At 45.2% G+C, this 22549-nt stretch overlaps 1 protein-coding gene across 1 annotated transcript in view; it reads right to left on the bottom strand.

Moving 5' to 3' along the window:
• HEATR5B (HEAT repeat containing 5B) overlaps window positions 1–22549 on the bottom strand; it is a 67345-nt gene that overhangs the window by 36126 nt on the left and 8670 nt on the right. Inside the window, exons 4-22 of the mRNA XM_073672625.1 lie at window positions 16637–16745; window positions 15770–15913; window positions 14792–14963; window positions 12824–12981; window positions 11831–12080; window positions 11517–11672; window positions 11181–11431; window positions 10354–10465; window positions 9510–9662; window positions 9126–9225; window positions 8516–8625; window positions 7886–8049; window positions 7435–7610; window positions 4438–4543; window positions 3385–3575; window positions 1925–2084; window positions 1612–1801; window positions 936–1105; window positions 25–169 (exon numbers count right to left, since the gene is read on the bottom strand). Coding sequence (XP_073528726.1) covers window positions 25–169; window positions 936–1105; window positions 1612–1801; window positions 1925–2084; window positions 3385–3575; window positions 4438–4543; window positions 7435–7610; window positions 7886–8049; window positions 8516–8625; window positions 9126–9225; window positions 9510–9662; window positions 10354–10465; window positions 11181–11431; window positions 11517–11672; window positions 11831–12080; window positions 12824–12981; window positions 14792–14963; window positions 15770–15913; window positions 16637–16745 — 3017 coding nt within the window. The remainder of the gene's footprint in view (window positions 1–24; window positions 170–935; window positions 1106–1611; window positions 1802–1924; window positions 2085–3384; window positions 3576–4437; window positions 4544–7434; window positions 7611–7885; window positions 8050–8515; window positions 8626–9125; window positions 9226–9509; window positions 9663–10353; window positions 10466–11180; window positions 11432–11516; window positions 11673–11830; window positions 12081–12823; window positions 12982–14791; window positions 14964–15769; window positions 15914–16636; window positions 16746–22549) is intronic.

The following is a 22549-nucleotide window of genomic DNA, read 5'->3' as shown; positions in this document are numbered from 1 at the left end:
ATAATTTAGCACATTTCTACTTACTGATGCCACTGCTTTCCTTGTCTCCTGCATTTTTAGCAAGATTCATAGCATATTCGCATACTTCTGCTGCTTCTCTTTGGGCCAGCTGCCTGAGACAAGCTACAGCAGCACGTCTCAAGAGCAAATGAGAGCTGCCCAAGTGAACCTGAAACAGAAATTATTATATCTAAGGATGTATTCACTTACAGTAGTTGAACTTAGATTTTTGTAAAACTGTGGCAAAAATGCATATGTTGTACATAATCGCAATTTAACTGCAATATGTTAAAGGGGTTGTCCACAACTCTGATAACCCCTTCTGAATCCCTATGTTTCCCCCCAGTAAAATAATAACACTTATACTCACCACAAATGCGGGTGTCGTTGCTGCAGCATCGGCACTGGCTCTCCCGGGGATCGCATGACATTGTTATGTCACGCGATCACTGTGACCAATCAGCGCTGTCTTCACTCTCTCCTCCTTTGAATATAATAGAGATCTAGAGGAAGTGAGAGCTGCAGCTGCTCTATCATTTCCTTAAGATCTCTAGATTTGTCAGAAGGAGGGGAGAGTGAAGCGACCACTGATTGTTATGTCACACAATCACTGCTGCCAATGTCATGCGATCCCTGGGAAAGCCAGTGCTGACACAGCTGGAACAGCGCTGGCACCAGAGTTGAATATAGGTGTTATTATTTTACTGAGGAGAAACAGATTCAGAAGGGGTTGTTCAAGTAGGTAACACCTTCACAATAAAGTCTCCCCCCAACAACAGCTTTAATGCATTCTTCCCTCTATTTTAAGTCATGGCATGGAAAGATATTCCAATTTTATTAAAATTGACCCAACAACTTGGATTAGATCTAAGCAGAGTTTTTATTTCTACAAATACCCCTTGTGCAATTTTCATGTTACGAAAATGTAAACTTACACAGAGACAAGGCACCAAACTTGACAAGTTGACGTGACGAGGGGCAAACATGTGAAGCTGCTGAAGGCAGGAGATGGCAGCAGCCTGGACTAGTGAGTCTGAGTGATCCTGCATGATTGCACAGCCCACAAGACACGATGATCGAATGGTAGATATTGTTGGCCCGTTACCTATAAGGGAATATAGTTTATTATTATTATTCTATGATATAGTAATTGCAAAAAATACAACCGATTCTGGATGGAAAAAAAAAACTACAAACAAGAAATGTATTACCTCTTCATTTACATCCCATTACATGCTACGATCATGACATCCCAAGAGGTATTCTCATGTTATAAAGTGATGATATATCACTAGGATTAGGGCACCAAAGACCTGAAATGACCCAGTAATTAATGAGGCCGCAGTGCTGTTGTCACATCACATCAACATTTTAAAATCTCCCTCAATAGCTTGAATGGGGGAAGTTTCCAATACAGCTTTGTGGCTGAGGGCAGAAAAAAAATAGTGAAGGGGCCGCAGTACTACATCAATGCTGTGGCCCTTTCATTCTCTGGATTGTTGGAGTCCCAGATGTTGTACCCCCACTAACCATGGAGTGAAGCATCACTTTTTAAAATGGAAATCCCCCTATGTGACTGGGCAACCTGCAGACCTCCTATCCCATACTTGCCTTGCAGCTCCGGACCCACAGTTGTTATGATTGCACCCAAACACCGACCCAAGCACTGATGCACTTCTGTATGTGACGGCGGGACCGTCAGCAGCAATGTAAGCACTAAGGAAAGTGTTGGCTCCACATAACCTCGATACATCGGACCACTAGAATCCACGATGAGTGCAAGTGAATGCAGAGACCAAGTCTGGGCAGAAATTAGAAAAAAGGTTCTAAATTGAAGATCTGCAAGTTAACACATTCCTAAACAATGGACACAATGAAAACACCAAGTCACATAATCAAGCACTTGAATATGATATTTTCTTACCTGAACTTCTGGTGAAGTGCCATCCTGAGCAAGTGCCAGGAGAATGCTGACGCTGGTCTTCAGATGCTGCCCTGACCCGATACCTCCAACATACCGGTGCAAGCAGCCAAGCGCAAGTGAGTGGCCCGTTCTGGATACCACATCCCGAGCCGACTTCAGCCTAGATTAGTAAAACAAAAAAACAGGATATACCCTATTAACAATCATACTTTTGAGTAACACCCTAAAATAAAGGGAAGACATTTAGTATAAAAATATAGACTGCAGACCACTTCAATAAAGAAAATGCCAATATGCCTTAGGTAACAACGTGGGTTCTTGTAATATGATGGTAATGATGGTGTGGGTCCTTGAAATATAATGGTGTGAGTTCTTGTAATACGATGGTAATGATGGTGTGAGTTCTTGTAATACGATGGTAATGATGGTGTGAGTTCTTGTAATATGATGGTAATCATGGAGTGGGTCCTCGTAATATGATTGTAATCATGGAGTGGGTCCTTGTAATATGATGGTAATCATGGAGTGGGTCCTTGTAATATGATGGTAATCATGGAGTGGGTCCTTGTAATATGATGGTAATCATGGAGTGGGTCCTTGTAATATGATGGTAATCATGGAGTGGGTCCTTGTAATATGATGGTAATCATGGAGTGGGTCCTTGTAATATGATGGTAATCATGGAGTGGGTCCTTGTAATATGATAGTAATCATGGAGTGGGTCCTTGTAATATGATGGTAATCATGGAGTGGGTCCTTGTAATATGATGGTAATCAAGGAGTGGGTCCTTGTAATATGATGGTAATCATGGAGTGGGTCCTTGTAATATGATGATAATCATGGAGTGGGTCCTTGTAATATGATGGCAATGATGGTGTGGGTCCTTGTAATATGATGGCAATGATGGTGTGGGTCCTTGTAATATGATGGCAATGATGGTGTGGGTCCTTGTAATATGATGGTAATGATGGTGTGGATCCTTGTAATATGATGGTAATCATGGAGTGGGTCCTTGTAATACGCTGGTAATGATGGTGTGGGTCCTTGTAATATGATGGTAATGATGGTGTGGGTCCTTGTAATACGATGGTAATGATGGTGTGGGTCCTTGTAATATGATGGTAATCATGGAGTGGGTCCTTGTAATATGATGGCAATCATGGTGTGGGTCCTTGTAATATGATGGTAATCATGGTGTGGGTCCTTGTAATATGATGGTAATCATGGTCTGGGTCCTTGTAATACGATGGGAATGATGGTGTGGGTCCTTGTAATATGATGGTAATGATGGTGTGATTTTTTTGTAATATGATGGTAATCATGGTGTGGGTCCTTGTAATATAAAATTAATTTATTCCCTTTTCCAAATGAAAAGCAATGCAGTGGCAATAATTGCTTACATAGTTCCTAGAGTCAGCTCTTTTTCTCACTGCAGACCCCCCAGATCTCATTGACTCACTTGTCAAAGCTAAATTGGGCCATTCTGGCAATAAATGTTGCCTCTCCAACCACTTGAGCCATTCTGCCCAAAGCCTCTCCAGCGGCACATCTCAGGATCGGGTTAGGATTATCCAAGGCACCCATAACCAAAGTCAAAGCAGATTTTCGGACTTCTTCTGGACCCAGTGAGCTTTTGTTCTCTGCCAGACCCTAATCATAAGACAATAAAGAATATAATAGCTTTATGATTCAATATTAATGTTATAACATCTAGTATTAAAACAGTCAGTAAGAAAATATAGAATCAGTGTATACGCCATGATATATAATTCTGATGAAAAATATAAAAAAAATACTTTAAGTTTAATAGATAAGTGGCATTAAGAACCAAATACAATATGGGGTCTGGATCAAACAAAAATGAAAAAACGACAAAGAGAAGAATATTTTAGAGATGCATTGAAAGAAGACTTGAGGTAAGGTAGGTACCATGATAAAGGATAAGAATCCATAGTAAGTATCCAATTAGATTGAAGGCTACATTAAACCTTAAATGGCACACTACAGAGCTTTACATGCATTAAAGTAAGTCTGTCATCACAAAATGTTCATACCAAGCACAGGTGCTCGGTGCACCCTTGGTGTGGCCAAATAATTAACTGCACCTTCCCAACAACTTATTTTCCATCTATCTGCAATACAAGTAGGTGGGAAGGTGCACCAAATTGTTTGGCCACACTAAGAGTGCGGAGAGCAACAATGCTTGGTGTGAACAGTCCCTTTCAAGAGCAATTTTAAGGCCACGTTCACATGTTCAGTATTTGGTCAGCATTTTACATCAGTATTTATAAGTCAAAATCAAGAGGGGAACAATCAGAGGAAAAGTATAAGAGAAACACGTCACCACTTCTGTATTTATCACCCGCTCCTGGTTTTGGCTTACAGATACTGATGTGAATTACTGACCAAATACTGAACGTGTGAACGTGGCCTAAGACAGCAAATTGCAAAGAATCATTTTAGAAACACAATTAGGATATTTCACCCAGCTCCGCACTGCTCAGGTCTATACCTTGAGAGCGCTGAGCACTGCTGTGAAGATGTTGAGCTGCACGGACTGCTGCCGGACTCCCTTCGCCTGCTTCACGCACTCTGCAAAATGGTCCAGCATTTGTAATCTAGAAAACAAGGCCAAAAGTTTTATTAGAATCAGAACCTTACTGCAGAAATTAACACATTTTATTTCATATACAAACTCTCCGATGCCATCAGGACATGAAGAGTATCTGAGTAAAGCTGCATTCAGACAGCCGTAATACAGTTCTCCAAGGTGCCAAAAAGCGATGAAAACAAATCAAGAAAACCTTTCCAGAATGTTTTGTTGATCTAGGTTTTCCTGCTTTGTTTGACGAGATCCAATCCCATTCCTTACACTAAATGTACAATTTATGCAGAGCAGTATGACAGTTGTCTGAACAGGAGCTCCATGCGTGGTTTCGTGCTGATAGCCACCTAAGTCTGTAGCATTGCTACACCATGGTGGTAGAGCAAGTTTACCTGCAAAGCTATGGAAAATCTGTGATGTTGCGAACAGTGGTGAAAAAAGGCAACCAACTCTGCTACATCTGTATCTAGGTGTGTCTGGCTCAGGGCAAAAATACAATAGATGTTCGCAAAAGTCAAATCACAGATTATAGCAGGCTATAACTCACCAATACAAATGCAGCACTTGCAGATATCAGCCACATATAAGTACAGTCATGGCCAAAAGTATTGAGAATGAGACAAATAGTAATTTTTCCAAAGTTTACTGCTTCATTTTTTGTAATGGCAATTTGCATATACTCCTGAATGTCAAAGAGTGATCAGCTTAACAGCAATTACTGTACTTGCAAAGTCAATATTTGCCCAGAAAATGAACTTTAATCCCCAAAACACATTTCAACATCATTGCAGTCCTGCCTTAAAAGGAGCAGCTAACATCGTTTTAGTGATTGATCCATTAACACAGGTGTGGGTGTTGATGAGGACAGGGCAGGCGATCAATCAGTCATGATTAAGTAAGAATGACATCACTGGACACTTTAAAAGGAGGCTGGTTCTTGGTATCATTGTTTCTCTTCAGTTAACCATGGTTATCTCTAAAGAAACACGTGCAGCCATCATTGCACTGCACAAAAATGGCCTAACAGGGAAGATTATCGCAGCTACAAAGATTGCACCTCAGTCAACAATCTATCGCATCATCAAGAACTTCAAGGAGAGAGCTTCCATTATTGTCAAAAAGGCTCCAGGGCGCCCAAGAAAGACCAGCAAGCGCCAGGACCGTATCTTAAAACTGTTTCAGCTGCGGGATCGGACTACCAGCAGTGCCGAGCTTGCTCAGGAATGGCAGCAGGCTGGTGTGAGTGCTTCTGCACGCACTGTGAGGCGGAGACTCTTTGAGCAAGGGCTGGTTTCAAGGAGGGCAGCAAAGAAGCCACTTCTCTCCAGAAAAAACATCAGGGACCGACTGATATTCTGCAAAAGGTACAGGGAGTGGACTGCTGAGGACTGGGGCAAAGTCATTTTCTCTGATGAATCCCCTTTTCGATTGTTTGGGACATCTGGAAAACAGCTTATTCGGAGAAGAAGAGGTGAGCGCTACCACCAGTCTTGTCTCATGCCAACTGTAAAGCATCCTGAAACCATTCATGTGTGGGGTTGCTTCTCAGCCAAGGGAATCGGCTCACTCACAGTCTTGCTTAAAAACACAGCCATGAATAAAGAATGGTACCAGAATGTCCTCCAAGAGCAACTTCTCCCAACCGTCCAAGAGCAGTTTGGCGCCCAACAATGCGTTTTCCAGCATGATGGAGCACCTTGCCATAAAGCAAAGGTGATAACTAAATGGCTCATGGAACAAAACATAGAGATTTTGGGTCCATGGCCTGGAAACTCCCCAGATCTTAATCCCATTGAGAACTTGTGGTCAATCATCAAGAGATGGGTGGACAAACAAAAACCAACAAATTCTGGCAAAATGAAAGCATTGATTATGCAAAAATGGACTGCTATCAGTCAGGATTTGGTCCAAAAGTTGATTGAGAGCATGCCAGGGAGAATTACAGAGGTCTTGAAGAAGAAGGGGCAACACTGCAAATATTGACTTGCTGCATTAACTCATTCTAACTGTCAATATAACCTATTGGTACTCATAATATGATTGCAATTATATTTCTGTATGTGATAAAAACATCAGACAAACACTAATAAAAACCAGAGGCCAGCAGATCATGTGAAAATATAATTTTGGTGTCATTCTCAAAACTTTTGGCCATGACTGTACAAGTCATTTTCTTAGTTATCTTCATTTAGATACGCACATAGTGTAAACAGTGCCAGTTCTGGGTGCAGTATGATAGTGGGTACACTGCACTCATCATTCACAAAATGAGGGTATGCAGGAACTTTCCAAACAGTGCAAACTGCAAAGAGTAAGTTGTCCAGTGCAAATAAGTGATCACCTAACCACATAGGTTATAACTTGTAGATCTGCGGGGCTCCAACTCTTCGGACTTGCACCAATCGGCAGAAAAGAGCATTTTAAAAAAAGAAAATCAGATAATTTCTATTGAAAAAACACTTCTTTACGTTTTATATTTTCCAAAATGTTACATAACACAAATGCTAAAAGGGAATAGAGTAATGCTTAGTGCACTATGCAGATAGCACAATTTGAAAGCTACATACTTCTTATGTGGACACAGTGAATCAAGCCCAACATCAAAGAACAGTGCACCTTTATCCCCATTATAATGGGGCAGCAGTGCACAAGCCTGATTGCTGTTTCACTGCCTAAGGGGCTGCTGAGCTCTGCACTCAGCTTTTTCGGCAGCCCCACAGAGAATGAACGGTCAGGAATAAAAGTTTCCCGATCTACAGTTCGGTGTGGGTCCATCGGTGGGACACCCAAAGATCAGCAGGTTATCCAGTGGATAGGTGAGAACTTGTTTTCACTGGACGACGCCTTTAAAATTAGTACAGGCTACAGGATTTAAATAAAGCCAACTTCTATTACCATACTAACCTGTGCTTGAATGACACATGAGGGAAAACAACACCAAAGAGGGCTACTGAGGCGTCAATGACCGAAACACCAAGAGGCAGTGGTCCTGGCACAGCCTCACCCGCTGGGATCCGAAGGTAGATAGAGGAGGGGTCATGCTCTAGAGCGCCACTTCCAGACGCACTGTTGGGTTGTAGCTGCACAAAGGGATTCCAGAAACGTCAGAACTTGAAACATAATACACATTATAAACAGCATGTATCTATTATAATAGACTCAGCCCTATATCTAGTCGGTCCCCCAAACAAACAACAGTACACATATCTTACGTAGTGATCAAGGGTTCTGAGACTAGGTGCCACCATACCGTATGTATAGGTAAGTAAGTTCATTCATTTACAAAGATATTGAACTTTCTGTATTTGAAGTACTTGTTTTTGGTTATTTTTTTGGTTTTGATATATTCCCTTACCTGGTCTTCAATTGACTTGTGGTCTGTCTCCTGCAGCCAAGAGCCCAGCAGAACGCTGTCATCGTAGTGACACAGGGAGCGCAGTAAAGACGTGGTAGTGTTAGAAGAGTTGTCTGTCAAGGTAAATTCAGCCACAAGTTCCCGAAGAAGCACATTAAAGTTTCCTAAAAGTTACAATCAGAAAGTCTTTGATGTTAGACAGAAATAAAGTAGAAAGTTATAATGCAAGTCTTATTTGGATTTACATGTTTAACAGCCCCCAACCAAAGACACTTATCTAATTATTCCCGAATGATTCCAACTATCTCAGAATAGATCTCATAATTTCAAGTGTAACTAGACTTTTGTATATTTTTTATATATTGTTGCCCAAAACAATCTTTCCGCTCTGTCTGCCATAGGTAAAAGCAGATTGCCATAAAATTTGTGCCATCTTCCCTTACTCCGATTAGTACATTTTCTTGATTTTAAAATGTTGTAAACCAAATTTTTCACTTTTTTTTTTAAAAAAGATTCAATGCCAAAAAACACATTGATGAATTGAATGTTGTTTGTTATAACAAAAACACTTTGATAAATTTGGGCCATTACCTACGGAACAGGCCAAAAGAACTGTTAAAATGTCCTCACCTTCATATGTCTTTGGGGGTAACAAAGCCAAAATGTCGTAGAGTCGGAGACGGACCATAGCAGCACTCGCCTTTAGGTGGGCACCATGAGCTTTAATCACAGTCAAGATGCTGTAAGTCAGGAGAACAATGGTACGATATCAGAAACACACACGTTAAAAACCACCTTACAATCTAAGGAGAACAGAACATTTGGATATGCCAAAGAAGGATTTTTTTAGAAATCCACAGTGGAAAATTGAATTTCTGATGCAGATTGGCAAGTGGAGTTACATGTAGATTATCCACTGTAATGAGGTTCATCTGCGGATTCTCACCTGTAAATCCTTGGTGTGATCCTTACTTTATGCAGGTATATTCATGAGTGCATTAACAGAGTATATGACACCCTATTTACATGAATTGCAGGTGGAACATAGAAGGATTTTGTTAAGAATTGGACATGTGAACATGACATTAACAAAATGCAGCCTTACACAGCAAGGTAGTCAGGACATCATCCATTGAGTGGGGACTGGTAGGAAGTGTGGAATATGAAAACCAAAATTTATAGATGTTCTATACCCAAAATCTAAAACAGTGAACAGCCCCCTAGTGAATACTTTACTTACTGAGACATCATGGTCATAGCGCACTCAATGGGAGTCATCAGCTTCCTGATCACGTCCTCCGTAAGAAGCTCCGGGCAATGAGCTACAAAACTGCGCATAGCTGGAGAGAAAAATGTCCTCCAAAGTTAGTTACTGTGCACACAGATATATAAATATGTAGGCAGACAGACAAAAAGACAGCTAGATCTATATATATATGCCATTAATATCAGATTGGCGTGAATCTGACTCCCAGCACTCCCGTTGGCCTAAACCTGAAGAGATGAAGCAGCAGAGGGTATTGAGATATGAACTGGGGACATCTAAGAAACATTTAATTGCTCCACAGAAATAGTTGTTCTTAGATGTCATAAAGAAATCAGCCATTAAAAAGGAGATTTTTACCACAAAGTGCTCCAGCACGGCCCTCCAGAGTCACCTGCCACGTAAAAGAGTCTCCTCGCGCTTTTTCAGCCTCCAACTCTTTTAAGGAACGAGGGAAGACATTTCTCCATAGCAGAAGCATTTTAGGGAGATGGTATCGTACAACAGAGGGACCTGGAGAATAACGTGTTCTGTTATTGCACACTGCAGATATAAGAGCCTATATATTAAAGAATACATTTTGGATAAGAATTAAGGAAACTTTTGTTCACATAAATATAAACTATACAGTCCGTATTAGTCATTTTTACAGTCTTAAGTAGTATTAGTGCGCAGTCAGACAGCCATATAAATCGGACCGAGATAGGAGAGCAATGTTTGGACTGTCCACAGCACATCCGATTTATAAGGTTGTCTGGCTGCACCCTTAAAGTGACCAAATATCCTTGCACTGACAGTGACTACCTTCCTCAGGTATAATCACACTATCTGATCACCTCCATTTGCCTCACGCTGCCTCCTCCAATCAGATCGGCATTCCTTCCCACCTGCTTCCAGCATGGCCGCCGCAGGGTCATTAGGCACAGTTGTAAGTCTAAACCACACTTCCCCAGCACTTCCTGTGAGACGGGATAAGAAAGACACTGAAGTTGTGGTTTACATTTACCACCGCCACTGCTGTGACCACCTCGGAGGCAGGAGATATGGAACACCAAACTGGGCAGAGGAAATAGTTGGAGGCAAATGGATGGCACCAGGTAGGGCAACTATACATGAGATGTATGGTCACTTTTTAGTGCCAGGGTGGAGGGTCACTTTAGATGGTATACTAGTGTGGATGGCACAGATGCCAGAGTGCAGTTACCCAAGGTCATCAGAGCGCCAAGGAGCAACCAGCCGGCCTGTGTGCGCTGCAGAGAAAGCCTGCTGTTCTGCGATGCTGTGCGGAGCAGGTCCTCAGCTATACTCACTACCATCTATAAAAGGAGGAGAAAAAAAATGCTCTTATAGAAGAAGGTCTTTAATCTCAACCTTAGGCATGCATTGATATACGCTGTATGAAAAATATATCTACATATATAGTAAACTGCAGACAATCTGGCACCAGTGTTAAGATGCAATGTAGGAGATCTCACAGCCTGGGCAAAGAACACAGGGCTGCTCTCCATATCAATTAGATGCAATCTCTTTTCCCCTGCACTAATTTCAATGAATCAAGCTGATCATGTAGCGCAGAATTACTTGAGATGGAAGCATTTTTCTTTCCTTTTATAAGGACTGTAATTAGCTTCTGGTCAGTGCACAGTCCATAAATCATAAACATTGTTTAGGGCTTTATTAATAGGCTGGTCATACAAAACAAAATCTTGTTAGCTGGACATCTATTCCAGACCACGTCATAACCAGGCACAATTGCATCAATCAAAAATACTTGTTTATTCTATGTTGGGGGGGTTATTGGCAAATAGGGTCACTAATAGGAGTAGAGATTCCCCCCACCCCGCGACCTTATAGTATTATCAGGGATCGTTATATGAGAACTTCTAGCATGGTCAAGGCATCAATGAACTCAAATTACAGTATTGATTATCCCAACAAGAACTTAGGACCCAGACCTTTGAAATGGGAAACGAAGCATATTTAAGCAACAACCTTTTATCTCTAGAATGGGGTAAGATGCAATTTCCTTACCTTTCCCTTGGAGTGAGGAATACCCAAGGGGCACTGATGTACCCCTCCAAGCAGAGCAGCCATAGCAAAGCTGTACCCACTGACGGCTTCAGGTGAATTTTTAAGGTTATTAAGTCTCTCTGCACATCTGTCCAAGAGCGGAGTGAGCTGGAAGGGTAGTGCCACAGCAACACACCGCAAGCACCATGCAGCAGCCAGCCTTGCCGCCATGCTGGGGTGCAGCAGCACTGAGGTGACAGTATCCAGGAGCCCTATGTATAAGACAGAGATGGAGCAAACATGGTTACGTATGCAAGGTACAAAGAACATATGCATGCCACGGGGCTGACCAGTTACCTATGGATGGCTCCTGTATAAGAGGAGATGCTGTAGAGTTCAGACTTTGCACAAGGCTTCCCAGCTCCTGGAGAGCACATACCATTACATGCTGACTGGCAGACACATCCGCAGCACCGACTTTATTCTCATTGTTGGCATCATTTACAACAGCCTCTGCAAAAAAGGCCAATAGAAAAAAAAATGAATATTCTAGGTCTGCTGTGTAGTTTTACTAGAGATAATGGATGAAACACTGTACGGAAAGGGTTGACATTTTTGGAGGCTCCATACGAGAAAGCCTGATTAGAGAAAAATAATTCTAGATTTCTTACCGACAGATTTCATTTGCTTGGCGATAGCCTGACAGATTTCTTTAGCTGCTGCATTTTGAGCTTTTTCTCCCAACAAGCTGCCAACAGTGGCTCTTAGGATAAAGGACACGCATCTCCTGGAGTAGACGGCCTCCACGTGAGTCTGTGTAGCACGAGGATGTGACACCAGGTCAAGTACATGGGAGAGAAACGTGGCAAAATTGCGTTCCAGCCATTGCCTTCCTAACGCTGTGACAAACACCACATATGCCTATGAAGAAGGGAGAGAAGAGGGCATCAGCAATAGGAGCAAATACACTCTCATTTTAGTCTCTTCGTATTCTTTACTGTCCACTTCCTATTCATCAAGTGGCTACGACATAATAGTCTAATAGTTATAAAGTTTGCCAAACGTGAATGTGCACATCCCACATTGCCATTCTGTATGGCCCCCAACAATCCTGCCATGGAAATGCTTGTGTGCGTGATCCTCACATGTAGCTTCCAAGTCGGAGGGCTGAGGAGTGACGGACAAGCATTAATGGAGCACTTTGTAGCAATTTCTGGGCACCCATAGATTGGGAGAGTGAGGTCCCCTGACGCCTGTTTAGTGCTCCATAAAGGAGTATATCAGTTAGAGGTGGCCGTCTCCATCATAGTTTGTGAAAGCTTTAATGGTGAGAGACATGCATGGCCACCCTTCTCCCTGGTGTAATGACTGGGGGAGAAGAGGACCCCAATTCTCCTTATAGGTGGAACTTCTCAAAAGGAACTTGTATCTATCAGATATTTATAGCTTGTACATTTGATACATGGTACACTGCTATAAATGTCTCAGATGGTATTAGCCATCAAGGGTTTTTTTTTTGTTCATATGACAATGTGGCCATCTCAGCTAATAAGGTTATGTATCCCTGGTGTAAAGGCCCAAACATTTACCACTCATGTGGATGAGTGCGTCTGGTCCCGTTCCAAACAAAGAAATAGCCATGCATGTGGAAGCCTTTTACTAACCTGTGTAACGCCAACTCGGACTTCTCTACTAATAGATCCTCCACCCTTCAGCATTTCTCCGCCACTTTTAAGGAATCCAGAACCTCCTCGCAGAAATCCGGTTGCCATCAGCTCCAGCACCTCCTCTAATGTGGCTTTTTTCACATTCTGGCGCATCACTTTAGTAATTAAAATAAAACAGTAAAAAAAAAATATAAGGTGGACTCAAAACAGAGATGTCAGACTGTTCACTGGTAAAACCAGTGAAAAATCACGAAAACATAGAAGAAGGCTTGGGTCATCACACGGACCTTACATGGAAGCTGAAAAATGTTTATCTACAATGGTAGTTGTCAAAGTAGAATAGAAGATAGCAGGCCAGAGAGTCCATAATACATATTGTTAAAAAATGTATTTTATTAAAGTTCAAGCCAATGGTGGGGGGGGGTTACAAAGGAAGAAAAGAGGACACACAATAGTAGGAACAGTATCAAAGGGTAATATAAAATCGGGGGAGAAAGACAAGATAATACAAGAGTAGAATGGGCATATAACATAAAGACATATATGAATATTGAGTGGGTAGTCCCAATAAATGAGGAGGTAACCTCAATGATAATTGTGTATCGATACCATGATCCCTACATCCTCATCTATAAGAATAGACAGCAATTATTATCATCCCTAATAGAGTACCTGCTGGGTTAATGACTAAGGCTGCAGGAGACATGCACTTAATGTGAGAGAGCTCCCCAAGAGAATGGCGTCCACCCCAAAGCAGGTTTTGGCTCCTGCCTTCATCAGGACTGTATGCATCAGTCCGTAATACAGCTGTTTTCAGGTGTAAATCTCCAACCATATTCATCTGCCTTTTCATCTCTATAATTTAAGTCTAACTACGCTTTCTAAAAAACCAGCAGCATAAAACAATGAATATTTTAGTATAATACTTGATATAGTTCTGCTGCTCCATTTTGTTAGTATCCCCTTATATACAGCAGCTTACTACTACAATCGGCCTGAATAGGAGCCATACGCAGAATGGAGCCATAGTGGTAGCCAAGATTTTGTGGGGTAGCAGAGAAATGAGGATTTGTACTAAAGAAATAACAGTCAAGTTTATCATTAAAATATTTGGGATTATTTATGCTGCAAATATATCATCATCATACAAGGATTTGTAAGTTTTACAGTTAGCAAAGTGGCTCGTATAAAAAACTGCCATGGGGATTAAAGTAAATAAGAAAATATACTCGCCCTGGGAATCCACTTCACACTCCAGTGCTGCCGTACTGACGGTCTACACCGGATGGTATCACTACCACCAGTCACCTAACCACTGATTGGCTGCAGGATCAGGAGGCTGGTAATCGAGACGCCATCACTTCTACACAAGCGGAGATTATTGGAACTGCAGCACTGCAGTGGAGAGGCCAGAGCTTTTCTTTTTATCCCCATGGCTTAGGATACTTTCACACTGGGTTCAGGTACCCGTTCAGTGGTCCCGTCAGGGCTTACGTCCGAACCCCCCACAAAACATGATTCGGACGTATAACCCGATCGGGCCATAGACTATAATGGTGCCGACAGAGTGAACGTGCGCTCTGACATGTATCATTTTTGGGCATCTATGCTGACTGGAGGCAGACACTAGTAGACAGGGTCTCAGTGTCCGCCTCCATTAGGCATACACGCCCGAAAATGATACATGTCAGAGCGCACATTCACTCTGTCGGCACCATTACAGTCTATGGGCCCCGTTGGTGCATACGCCTGAATCCCATTTCATGGTAGGTTCATGGGGACCACTGAACGGGTACCTGAACCTAGTGTGAAAGTACCCTTACTGCTTTCCTGCTGTCACTTTTTTTAAACAGGCTGGAAAACCCCTTTGACCCACTTTTTTTATGATAAATAAGACTTACTAAAGAGAATGAACTTTACAATAGTCAGAATGATGTGCCATCAGATTCTCACTGCAAAGCCTACCTGCTGCCTGTTTTGGCATTAGAGCAGTAGCCATTACTGTTCCCAGGAGTTTGGATACTGCGACCCGGACCCCATAGTTTGAGCCTTCCAGCGCCTTGTAGCACAGTGTGGCCACATTCTCCAGCTCCGCTGTCCACATGAACACGGCCTCGCTCTGAAGCTCCAGCAAGCACTGTAGAAACATGCCACGTGTTATTAGGTCACATATCTCATGCAAATCCACGTAAGACATGACACATACATGACAGAAGGATGCAATAAGGCCACGTGCACACGATCAGTATTTTACCTCAGTATTTGTAAGCCAAAACCAGGAGTGGGTGATAAATACAGAAGTGGTGACGTGTTTCTATTATACTTTTCCTCTGATTGTTCCACTCCTGGTTTGGATTTCAGATACTGATGGAAAATACTGACCAAATACTGATCGCATGACCATGGCCTTAGAGTCATTTTTATTTCTACAGCCTATAACCGGAATGATGCTTATCTTTTACTAAATTTTTAAGCTGAACTGTTATTTTATGAGGTGCCCGCTTCATAAAACATTGGCGGATTTTGTGCCGTTTTTAACGCTACAATGGAAGCCAGGCATCTTCCGTCTGTCTTTTTGGGCTCCCTTTCTTTAGTTGGAGCCTGAAACTATGAACAGCAAGTTGTTTTGACGTAGAAATGTATATGTTCATTATTTTGAGGACTTTTAGAGTGCTTTTTTCAGGCAGGTTTCAGAGCTAACATGCCTGAAAAATATATCAGGTGCACATACCCTTAGAGTGTCAATAATCGACCAGTCCTGTGAAATGTGGATCTGGCTTGGTCAGACCCACTTGTAGATTACATTTAAAGCTCTAGTGGATCGTTATTACTTAAAGCCACAGTCACCAGAGAGCGCTCCGGATATCAATATTCACTTATGTTTACAGACGTAAACTCAGGACTGTATGTGGAAATACAAGGAAAGAATATACACTGACTTACCTTGGCGACTGCACATCTAACAGCCATGGATCTGTCTGTCAAAAGGGATCGTGTATTTTTGTAGATGTCTCTGTGACTGGACGCTGCAGCCCCTCCAAGACCACTTAGAACTTTTTGAAGGCTCATCAGGATTTCACTTCGCCCCTGTAAATTGCCAAAATAAAGGTTAAACATCGATTTCTAAAAACCGTTTCTGAACAACAAGCAGAAGGCAACTTATCTTTTTAGCTTATTGTAAAGGCGAGGCCACATGGCGGGGGCTGGTCACACAGCCATAACTATGCCCAACGCATGTGGTGGCCAATGGCCGCACTGTAACACCATTTAACTGCAGATTAACTTTATATGTGCAGGTGAATAACTGTTTCCAAGGTGAAAGGGTTCCCTTTAAGAAGACACCTCTATATGATGTACAATTACAGAGAAATCAAGCTTTGACTCCATAAGCTAATTATATTACAAGTGCATTGGGGGTGAGGGGATGCACTTGCAAAGCCTCCTCTCCAGGGTTGTCAACTTAATTTTTTAGTTTTTCTGGATAACTGATATAAAAAATCATGGACGGTCAACTATTTTTTAGGAACACTTTGGAAAACCAGAAGAAAAAAAACAACTCCAAAAAATCATGGACAAATTGGCAACCCGGCCCGACCCCATTCGTTACCCCCCTCCTATCCTCGACTGACATATCTTCCCTGTTCCGTCAGCCCTCCGGCCGTCTGATATCTCAAGCATCATCCATCACTGCTGGGGCTAGTGCATCCACAGAAGGATAAGGAGGCATTTACCCACACATGTGAATGTACTGCGCCTTCATTACTTGGGACATTATATTACTAAACAGATGAACAGGCGCACAGCACTTACCTCTGCGCTTTTTAGAGATTTTAGGAGATTATTCACAGTTTCATGGAATGAGCTTCCCAACATCCTTCCCATCTTTTCATAAAATGCTCCCACACAAGCAACTGCAGCCCTACAGGAGACATAAAACATTACTAAAAGGTATACAAGATGTAAAAAGGTTTTCTGCATCTACACTGCATTCAATTTCCTGATCAGCTACCATTAATGGCCATGCCTTGTTAACCCATGACTATCACACACTAATGAAAAAAAAATGGAAATGCTGAAGAAATATTTATCCAAAATATAAAAACAAGTTGCCATAAAGAATAATGCCCGAGATGAAGCATTTGCGAAACGCTTGTCAGGTTTACTCGGAGTGGGTGAGAATACTTATTCTATTCGCTATGACAATTTAGTCTTTTAATTTCTGGATAACTTTCCTCATGGTCTTCTATCTATGATCTGATGCATTATGCTTTGACTTTTCTGATTATTAAATACATGCATCTCTGTTCAGGTGCCTACCCATTTATAATGTGACTTTTCGGCTGCACCCTAGTAATATTTTGTATATTTCTCTCACTCGTGTGTACTTTTTATCTCCAATGTAGCCATGGATTTTTGTGGATTTTTTTTTATTTAAATTGGAATTAAGTAGGCTTTTATATTTTGGATAAATATTTGTCCTTCGTTTCCATTTTTTGGGGATGTGTTATGGTGATAATGCAGTGGGAAAAACTACCTAATCAGCACTTGTATGATAGGATTTACATACTAAATAGCTAATATTGTAAATATGGAGTAACTACAGAGTCAGAAATATAGAACCAGCGCGGCTTCAGATCTAATATGTCCATGCTGGTTTACAATCATTTTTGAGACTTCAATGGGTTAAAGTTTTCTTTCCCTTTTCTCAAATGGAAATTCTCTTGGCAGCTGAATGACAGAGCTGATATGCAGTTGTCAGTGAACACTTAGTCCTTTCAAGGGAAAGTTATCAACTTTCAAAGTGTTTAGGTTACTGGAAGAAGTCGGGTCTAACATGAGAAATAGAATTTCCCTGTTCTGGAGTAGAGATCGGCTACAAAATTGTGGTGAAGGACCCGGCAATGTCCATGCTGTACATGGCAGCACACTGATATCAATAGGAACTATGTAATGCCAACGTGCCCCTGCAGTGAAGCTCCCAGCAAGAGAATGCAGCAGCGTCTCAGCATGGCACGGCCCTCCGAGTAAAAACCACACTGTCCCCATTTAAATAAAGAAAACGTAGAACAAGCTCTCGCATAATATTAGCTCTAACTTTAAAACAGGATTAAAAGGGGATGGATGAGATGTTAAAGAGGTGGTCCGAAATCCAAAATTACTTTTCATTCTAAATCCCTATCCATTTAATGCCATAATCTAAACTATTTTCTAATATACTTGAATTAAAAATTCCCGATCCCTCCGTAACTACACTATCTATCTGCTTTTCTTTTTTTTTCCCTACTTCCTTTTTGATGACGCTTCATTTGAGAAATTCAGTGCATGCTGGAATACTAAAACAAAGCATGGTTAGGGAGAAGAGGCTGCAGCAGTGACCGCCACTTACGGGAGCAGCGGTGGTCTCCGCACTCCAGGTATTCTGACAGTGCGCGCTGTTACTGGCTCGTTATTGCTGATCTGAGCCAGCAACTGAGAGCACACTGTCATTGTGCACATCGCACAGCGCACCACATCACACAATGCACCACATCACACAGCGCACCACATCACACAGCGCACCACATCACACAGCGCACCACATCGCACAGCGCACCACATCGCACAGCGCACCACATCGCACAGCGCACCACATCGCACAGCGCACCACATCGCACAGCGCACCACATCGCACAGTGCACCACATCACACAGTGCACCACATCACACAGTGCACCACATCACACAGTGCACCACATCACACAGCGCACATCGCACAATGCACCACATCGCACAGCGCACTACAGCGCACCACATCACACAGCGCACCACATCACACAGCGCACCACATCACACAGCGCACCACATCACACAGCGCACCACATCGCACAGCGCACCACATCGCACAGCGCACCACATCGCACAGCGCACATCGCACAGCGCACCACATCGCACAGCGCACTACATCACACAGCGCACCACATCACACAGTGCACCACATCGCACAGCGCACATCGCACAATGCACCACATCGCACAGCGCACCACATCACACAGTGCACCACATCACACAGCGCACCACATCGCACAGCGCACCACATCGCACAATGCACCACATCGCACAGCGCACTACATCACACAGTGCACCACATCACACAGCGCACCACATCACACAGCGCACCACATCGCACAGCGCACCACATCGCACAGCGCACCACATCGCACAGCGCACCACATCGCACATCGCACCACATCGCACAGCACATCGCACAGTGCACATCACACCACATCACACAGTGCACCACATCACACAGCGCACCACATCACACAGCGCACCACATCACACAGCGCACCACATCACACCACATCGCACAGCGCACCACATCACACCACATCGCACAGTGCACCACATCACACCACATCACACCACATCGCACAGCGCACCACATCGCACAGGGCACCACATCGCACAGGGCACCACATCGCACAGGGCACCACATCGCACAGGGCACCACATCGCACAGGGCACCACATCGCACAGCGCACCACATCGCACAGTGCACATCACACCACATCACACAGTGCACCACATCACACAGCGCACCACATCACACAGCGCACCACATCACACCACATCGCACAGCGCACCACATCACACCACATCGCACAGTGCACCACATCACACCACATCGCACAGTGCACCACATCACACCACATCGCACAGCGCACCACATCGCACAGGGCACCACATCGCACAGGGCACCACATCGCACAGGGCACCACATCGCACAGCGCACCACATCGCACAGCGCACCACATCGCACAGGGCACCACATCGCACAGGGCACCACATCGCACAGCGCACCACATCGCACAGCGCACCACATCGCACAGCGCACCACATCGCACAGCGCACCACATCGCACAGCGCACCACATCGCACAGCGCACCACATCGCACAGCGCACCACATCGCACAGAGCACCACATCGCACAGAGCACCACATCGCACAGAGCACCACATCGCACAGAGCACCACATCGCACAGAGCACCACATCGCACAGAGCACCACATCGCACAGAGCACCACATCGCACAGAGCACCACATCGCACAGTGCACCACATCGCACAGTGCACCACATCACACCAGATCGCACAGTGCACCACATCGCATAGGGCACCACATCGCACAGGGCACCACATCGCACAGGGCACCACATCGCACAGGGCACCACATCGCACAGGGCACCACATCGCACAGGGCACCACATCGCACAGGGCACCACATCGCACAGGGCACCACATCACACCGTGCACCACATCACACAGTGCACCACATCACACCGTGCACAGCATCGCACAGCGCACCGCATCACACAGCGCACGACGACATCACACAGCGCACGACGACATCACACAGCGCACGACGACATCACACAGCGCACGACGACATCACACGACGACATCACACAGCGCACGACGACATCACACAGCGCACGACGACATCACACAGCGCACGACGACATCACACAGCGCACGACGACATCACACAGCGCACGACGACATCACACAGCGCACGACGACATCACACAGCGCACGACGACATCACACAGCGCACGACGACATCACACAGCGCACCACATCGCACATCGCACAGCACATCGCACAGTGCACCACATCGCACAGTGCACCACATTGCACAGTGCACATCACACCACATCACACAGTGCACCACATCACACAGCGCACCACATCACACAGCGCACCACATCACACAGCGCACCACATCACACAGCGCACCACATCACACAGGGCACCACATCACACAGCGCACCACATCACACAGCGCACCACATCACACAGCGCACCACATCACACAGCGCACCACATCACACCACATCGCACAGCGCACCACATCACACCACATCACATCGCACAGCGCACCACATCACACCACATCGCACAGCGCACCACATCACACCACATCGCACAGCGCACCACATCGCACAGCGCACCACATCGCACAGCGCACCACATCGCACAGCGCACCACATCGCACAGCGCACCACATCGCACAGAGCACCACATCGCACAGAGCACCACATCGCAGAGCACCACATCGCACAGCGTACCACATCGCACAGCGCACCACATCGCACAGCGCACCACATCGCACAGAGCACCACATCGCACAGAGCACCACATCGCACAGAGCACCACATCGCACAGAGCACCACATCGCACAGAGCACCACATCGCACAGAGCACCACATCGCACAGTGCACCACATCGCACAGTGCACCACATCGCACCAGATCGCACAGTGCACCACATCGCACAGGGCACCACATCGCACAGGGCACCACATCGCACAGGGCACCACATCGCACAGGGCACCACATCGCACAGGGCACCACATCGCACAGGGCACCACATCGCACAGGGCACCACATCGCACAGGGCACCACATCGCACAGGGCACCACATCGCACAGGGCACCACATCGCACAGGGCACCACATCACACAGCGCACCACATCACACAGCGCACCACATCACACAGCGCACCACATCACACCGTGCACATCACACAGCGCACCGCATCACACAGCGCACGACGACATCACACAGCGCACGACGACATCACACAGCGCACGACGACATCACACAGCGCACGACGACATCACACAGCGCACGACGACATCACACAGCGCACGACGACATCACACAGCGCACGACGACATCACACAGCGCACGACGACATCACACAGCGCACGACGACATCACACAGCGCACCACATCGCACCGCGCACCACATCGCACAGAGCACCACATCGCACAGAGCACCACAGTGCACCACATCGCACAGTGCACCACATCGCACAGAGCACCACATCGCACAGTGCACCACATCGCACAGGGCACCACATCGCACATCACACCACATCGCACAGTGCACCACATCGCACAGTGCACCACATCGCACAGTGCACCACATCACACCACACCACATCGCACAGTGCACCACATCACACCGTGCACATCACACAGCGCACCGCATCACACAGCGCACGACGACATCACACAGCGCACGACGACATCACACAGCGCACGACGACATCACACAGCGCACGACGACATCACACAGCGCACGACGACATCACACAGCGCACGACGACATCACACAGCGCACGACGACATCACACAGCGCACGACGACATCACACAGCGCACGACGACATCACACAGCGCACCACATCGCACCGCGCACCACATCGCACAGAGCACCACATCGCACAGAGCACCACAGTGCACCACATCGCACAGTGCACCACATCGCACAGAGCACCACATCGCACAGAGCACCACATCGCACAGTGCACCACATCGCACAGTGCACCACATCGCACAGTGCACCACATCGCACAGTGCACCACATCGCACAGTGCACCACATCGCACAGTGCACCACATCGCACAGTGCACCACATCGCACCACATCGCACTGCATCGCACAGTGCACCACATCGCACAGTGCACCACATCGCACAGTGCACCACATCGCACAGTGCACCACATCGCACTGCATCGCACAGTGCACCACATCGCACAGTGCACCACATCGCACTGCATCGCACAGTGCACCACATCGCACAGCGCACCACATCGCACATCATGCTGGGACATGCCCGGCCCCTGAAAAGAGTGTCACTGATGAAGCTTTGTCTCAGGGAGGGGGCAGAAGCTGCAGC

The sequence above is a fragment of the Phyllobates terribilis genome, unplaced genomic scaffold (genome assembly GCF_046119375.1).
Source record: "Phyllobates terribilis strain yellow unplaced genomic scaffold, ASM4611937v1 Scaffold_3__8_contigs__length_932513732, whole genome shotgun sequence".
Classification (NCBI taxonomy): Eukaryota; Metazoa; Chordata; class Amphibia; order Anura; family Dendrobatidae; genus Phyllobates; species Phyllobates terribilis.
Note: the sequence above shows the minus strand (reverse complement) of the source record. Positions and strands in the feature narration are given on the sequence as shown.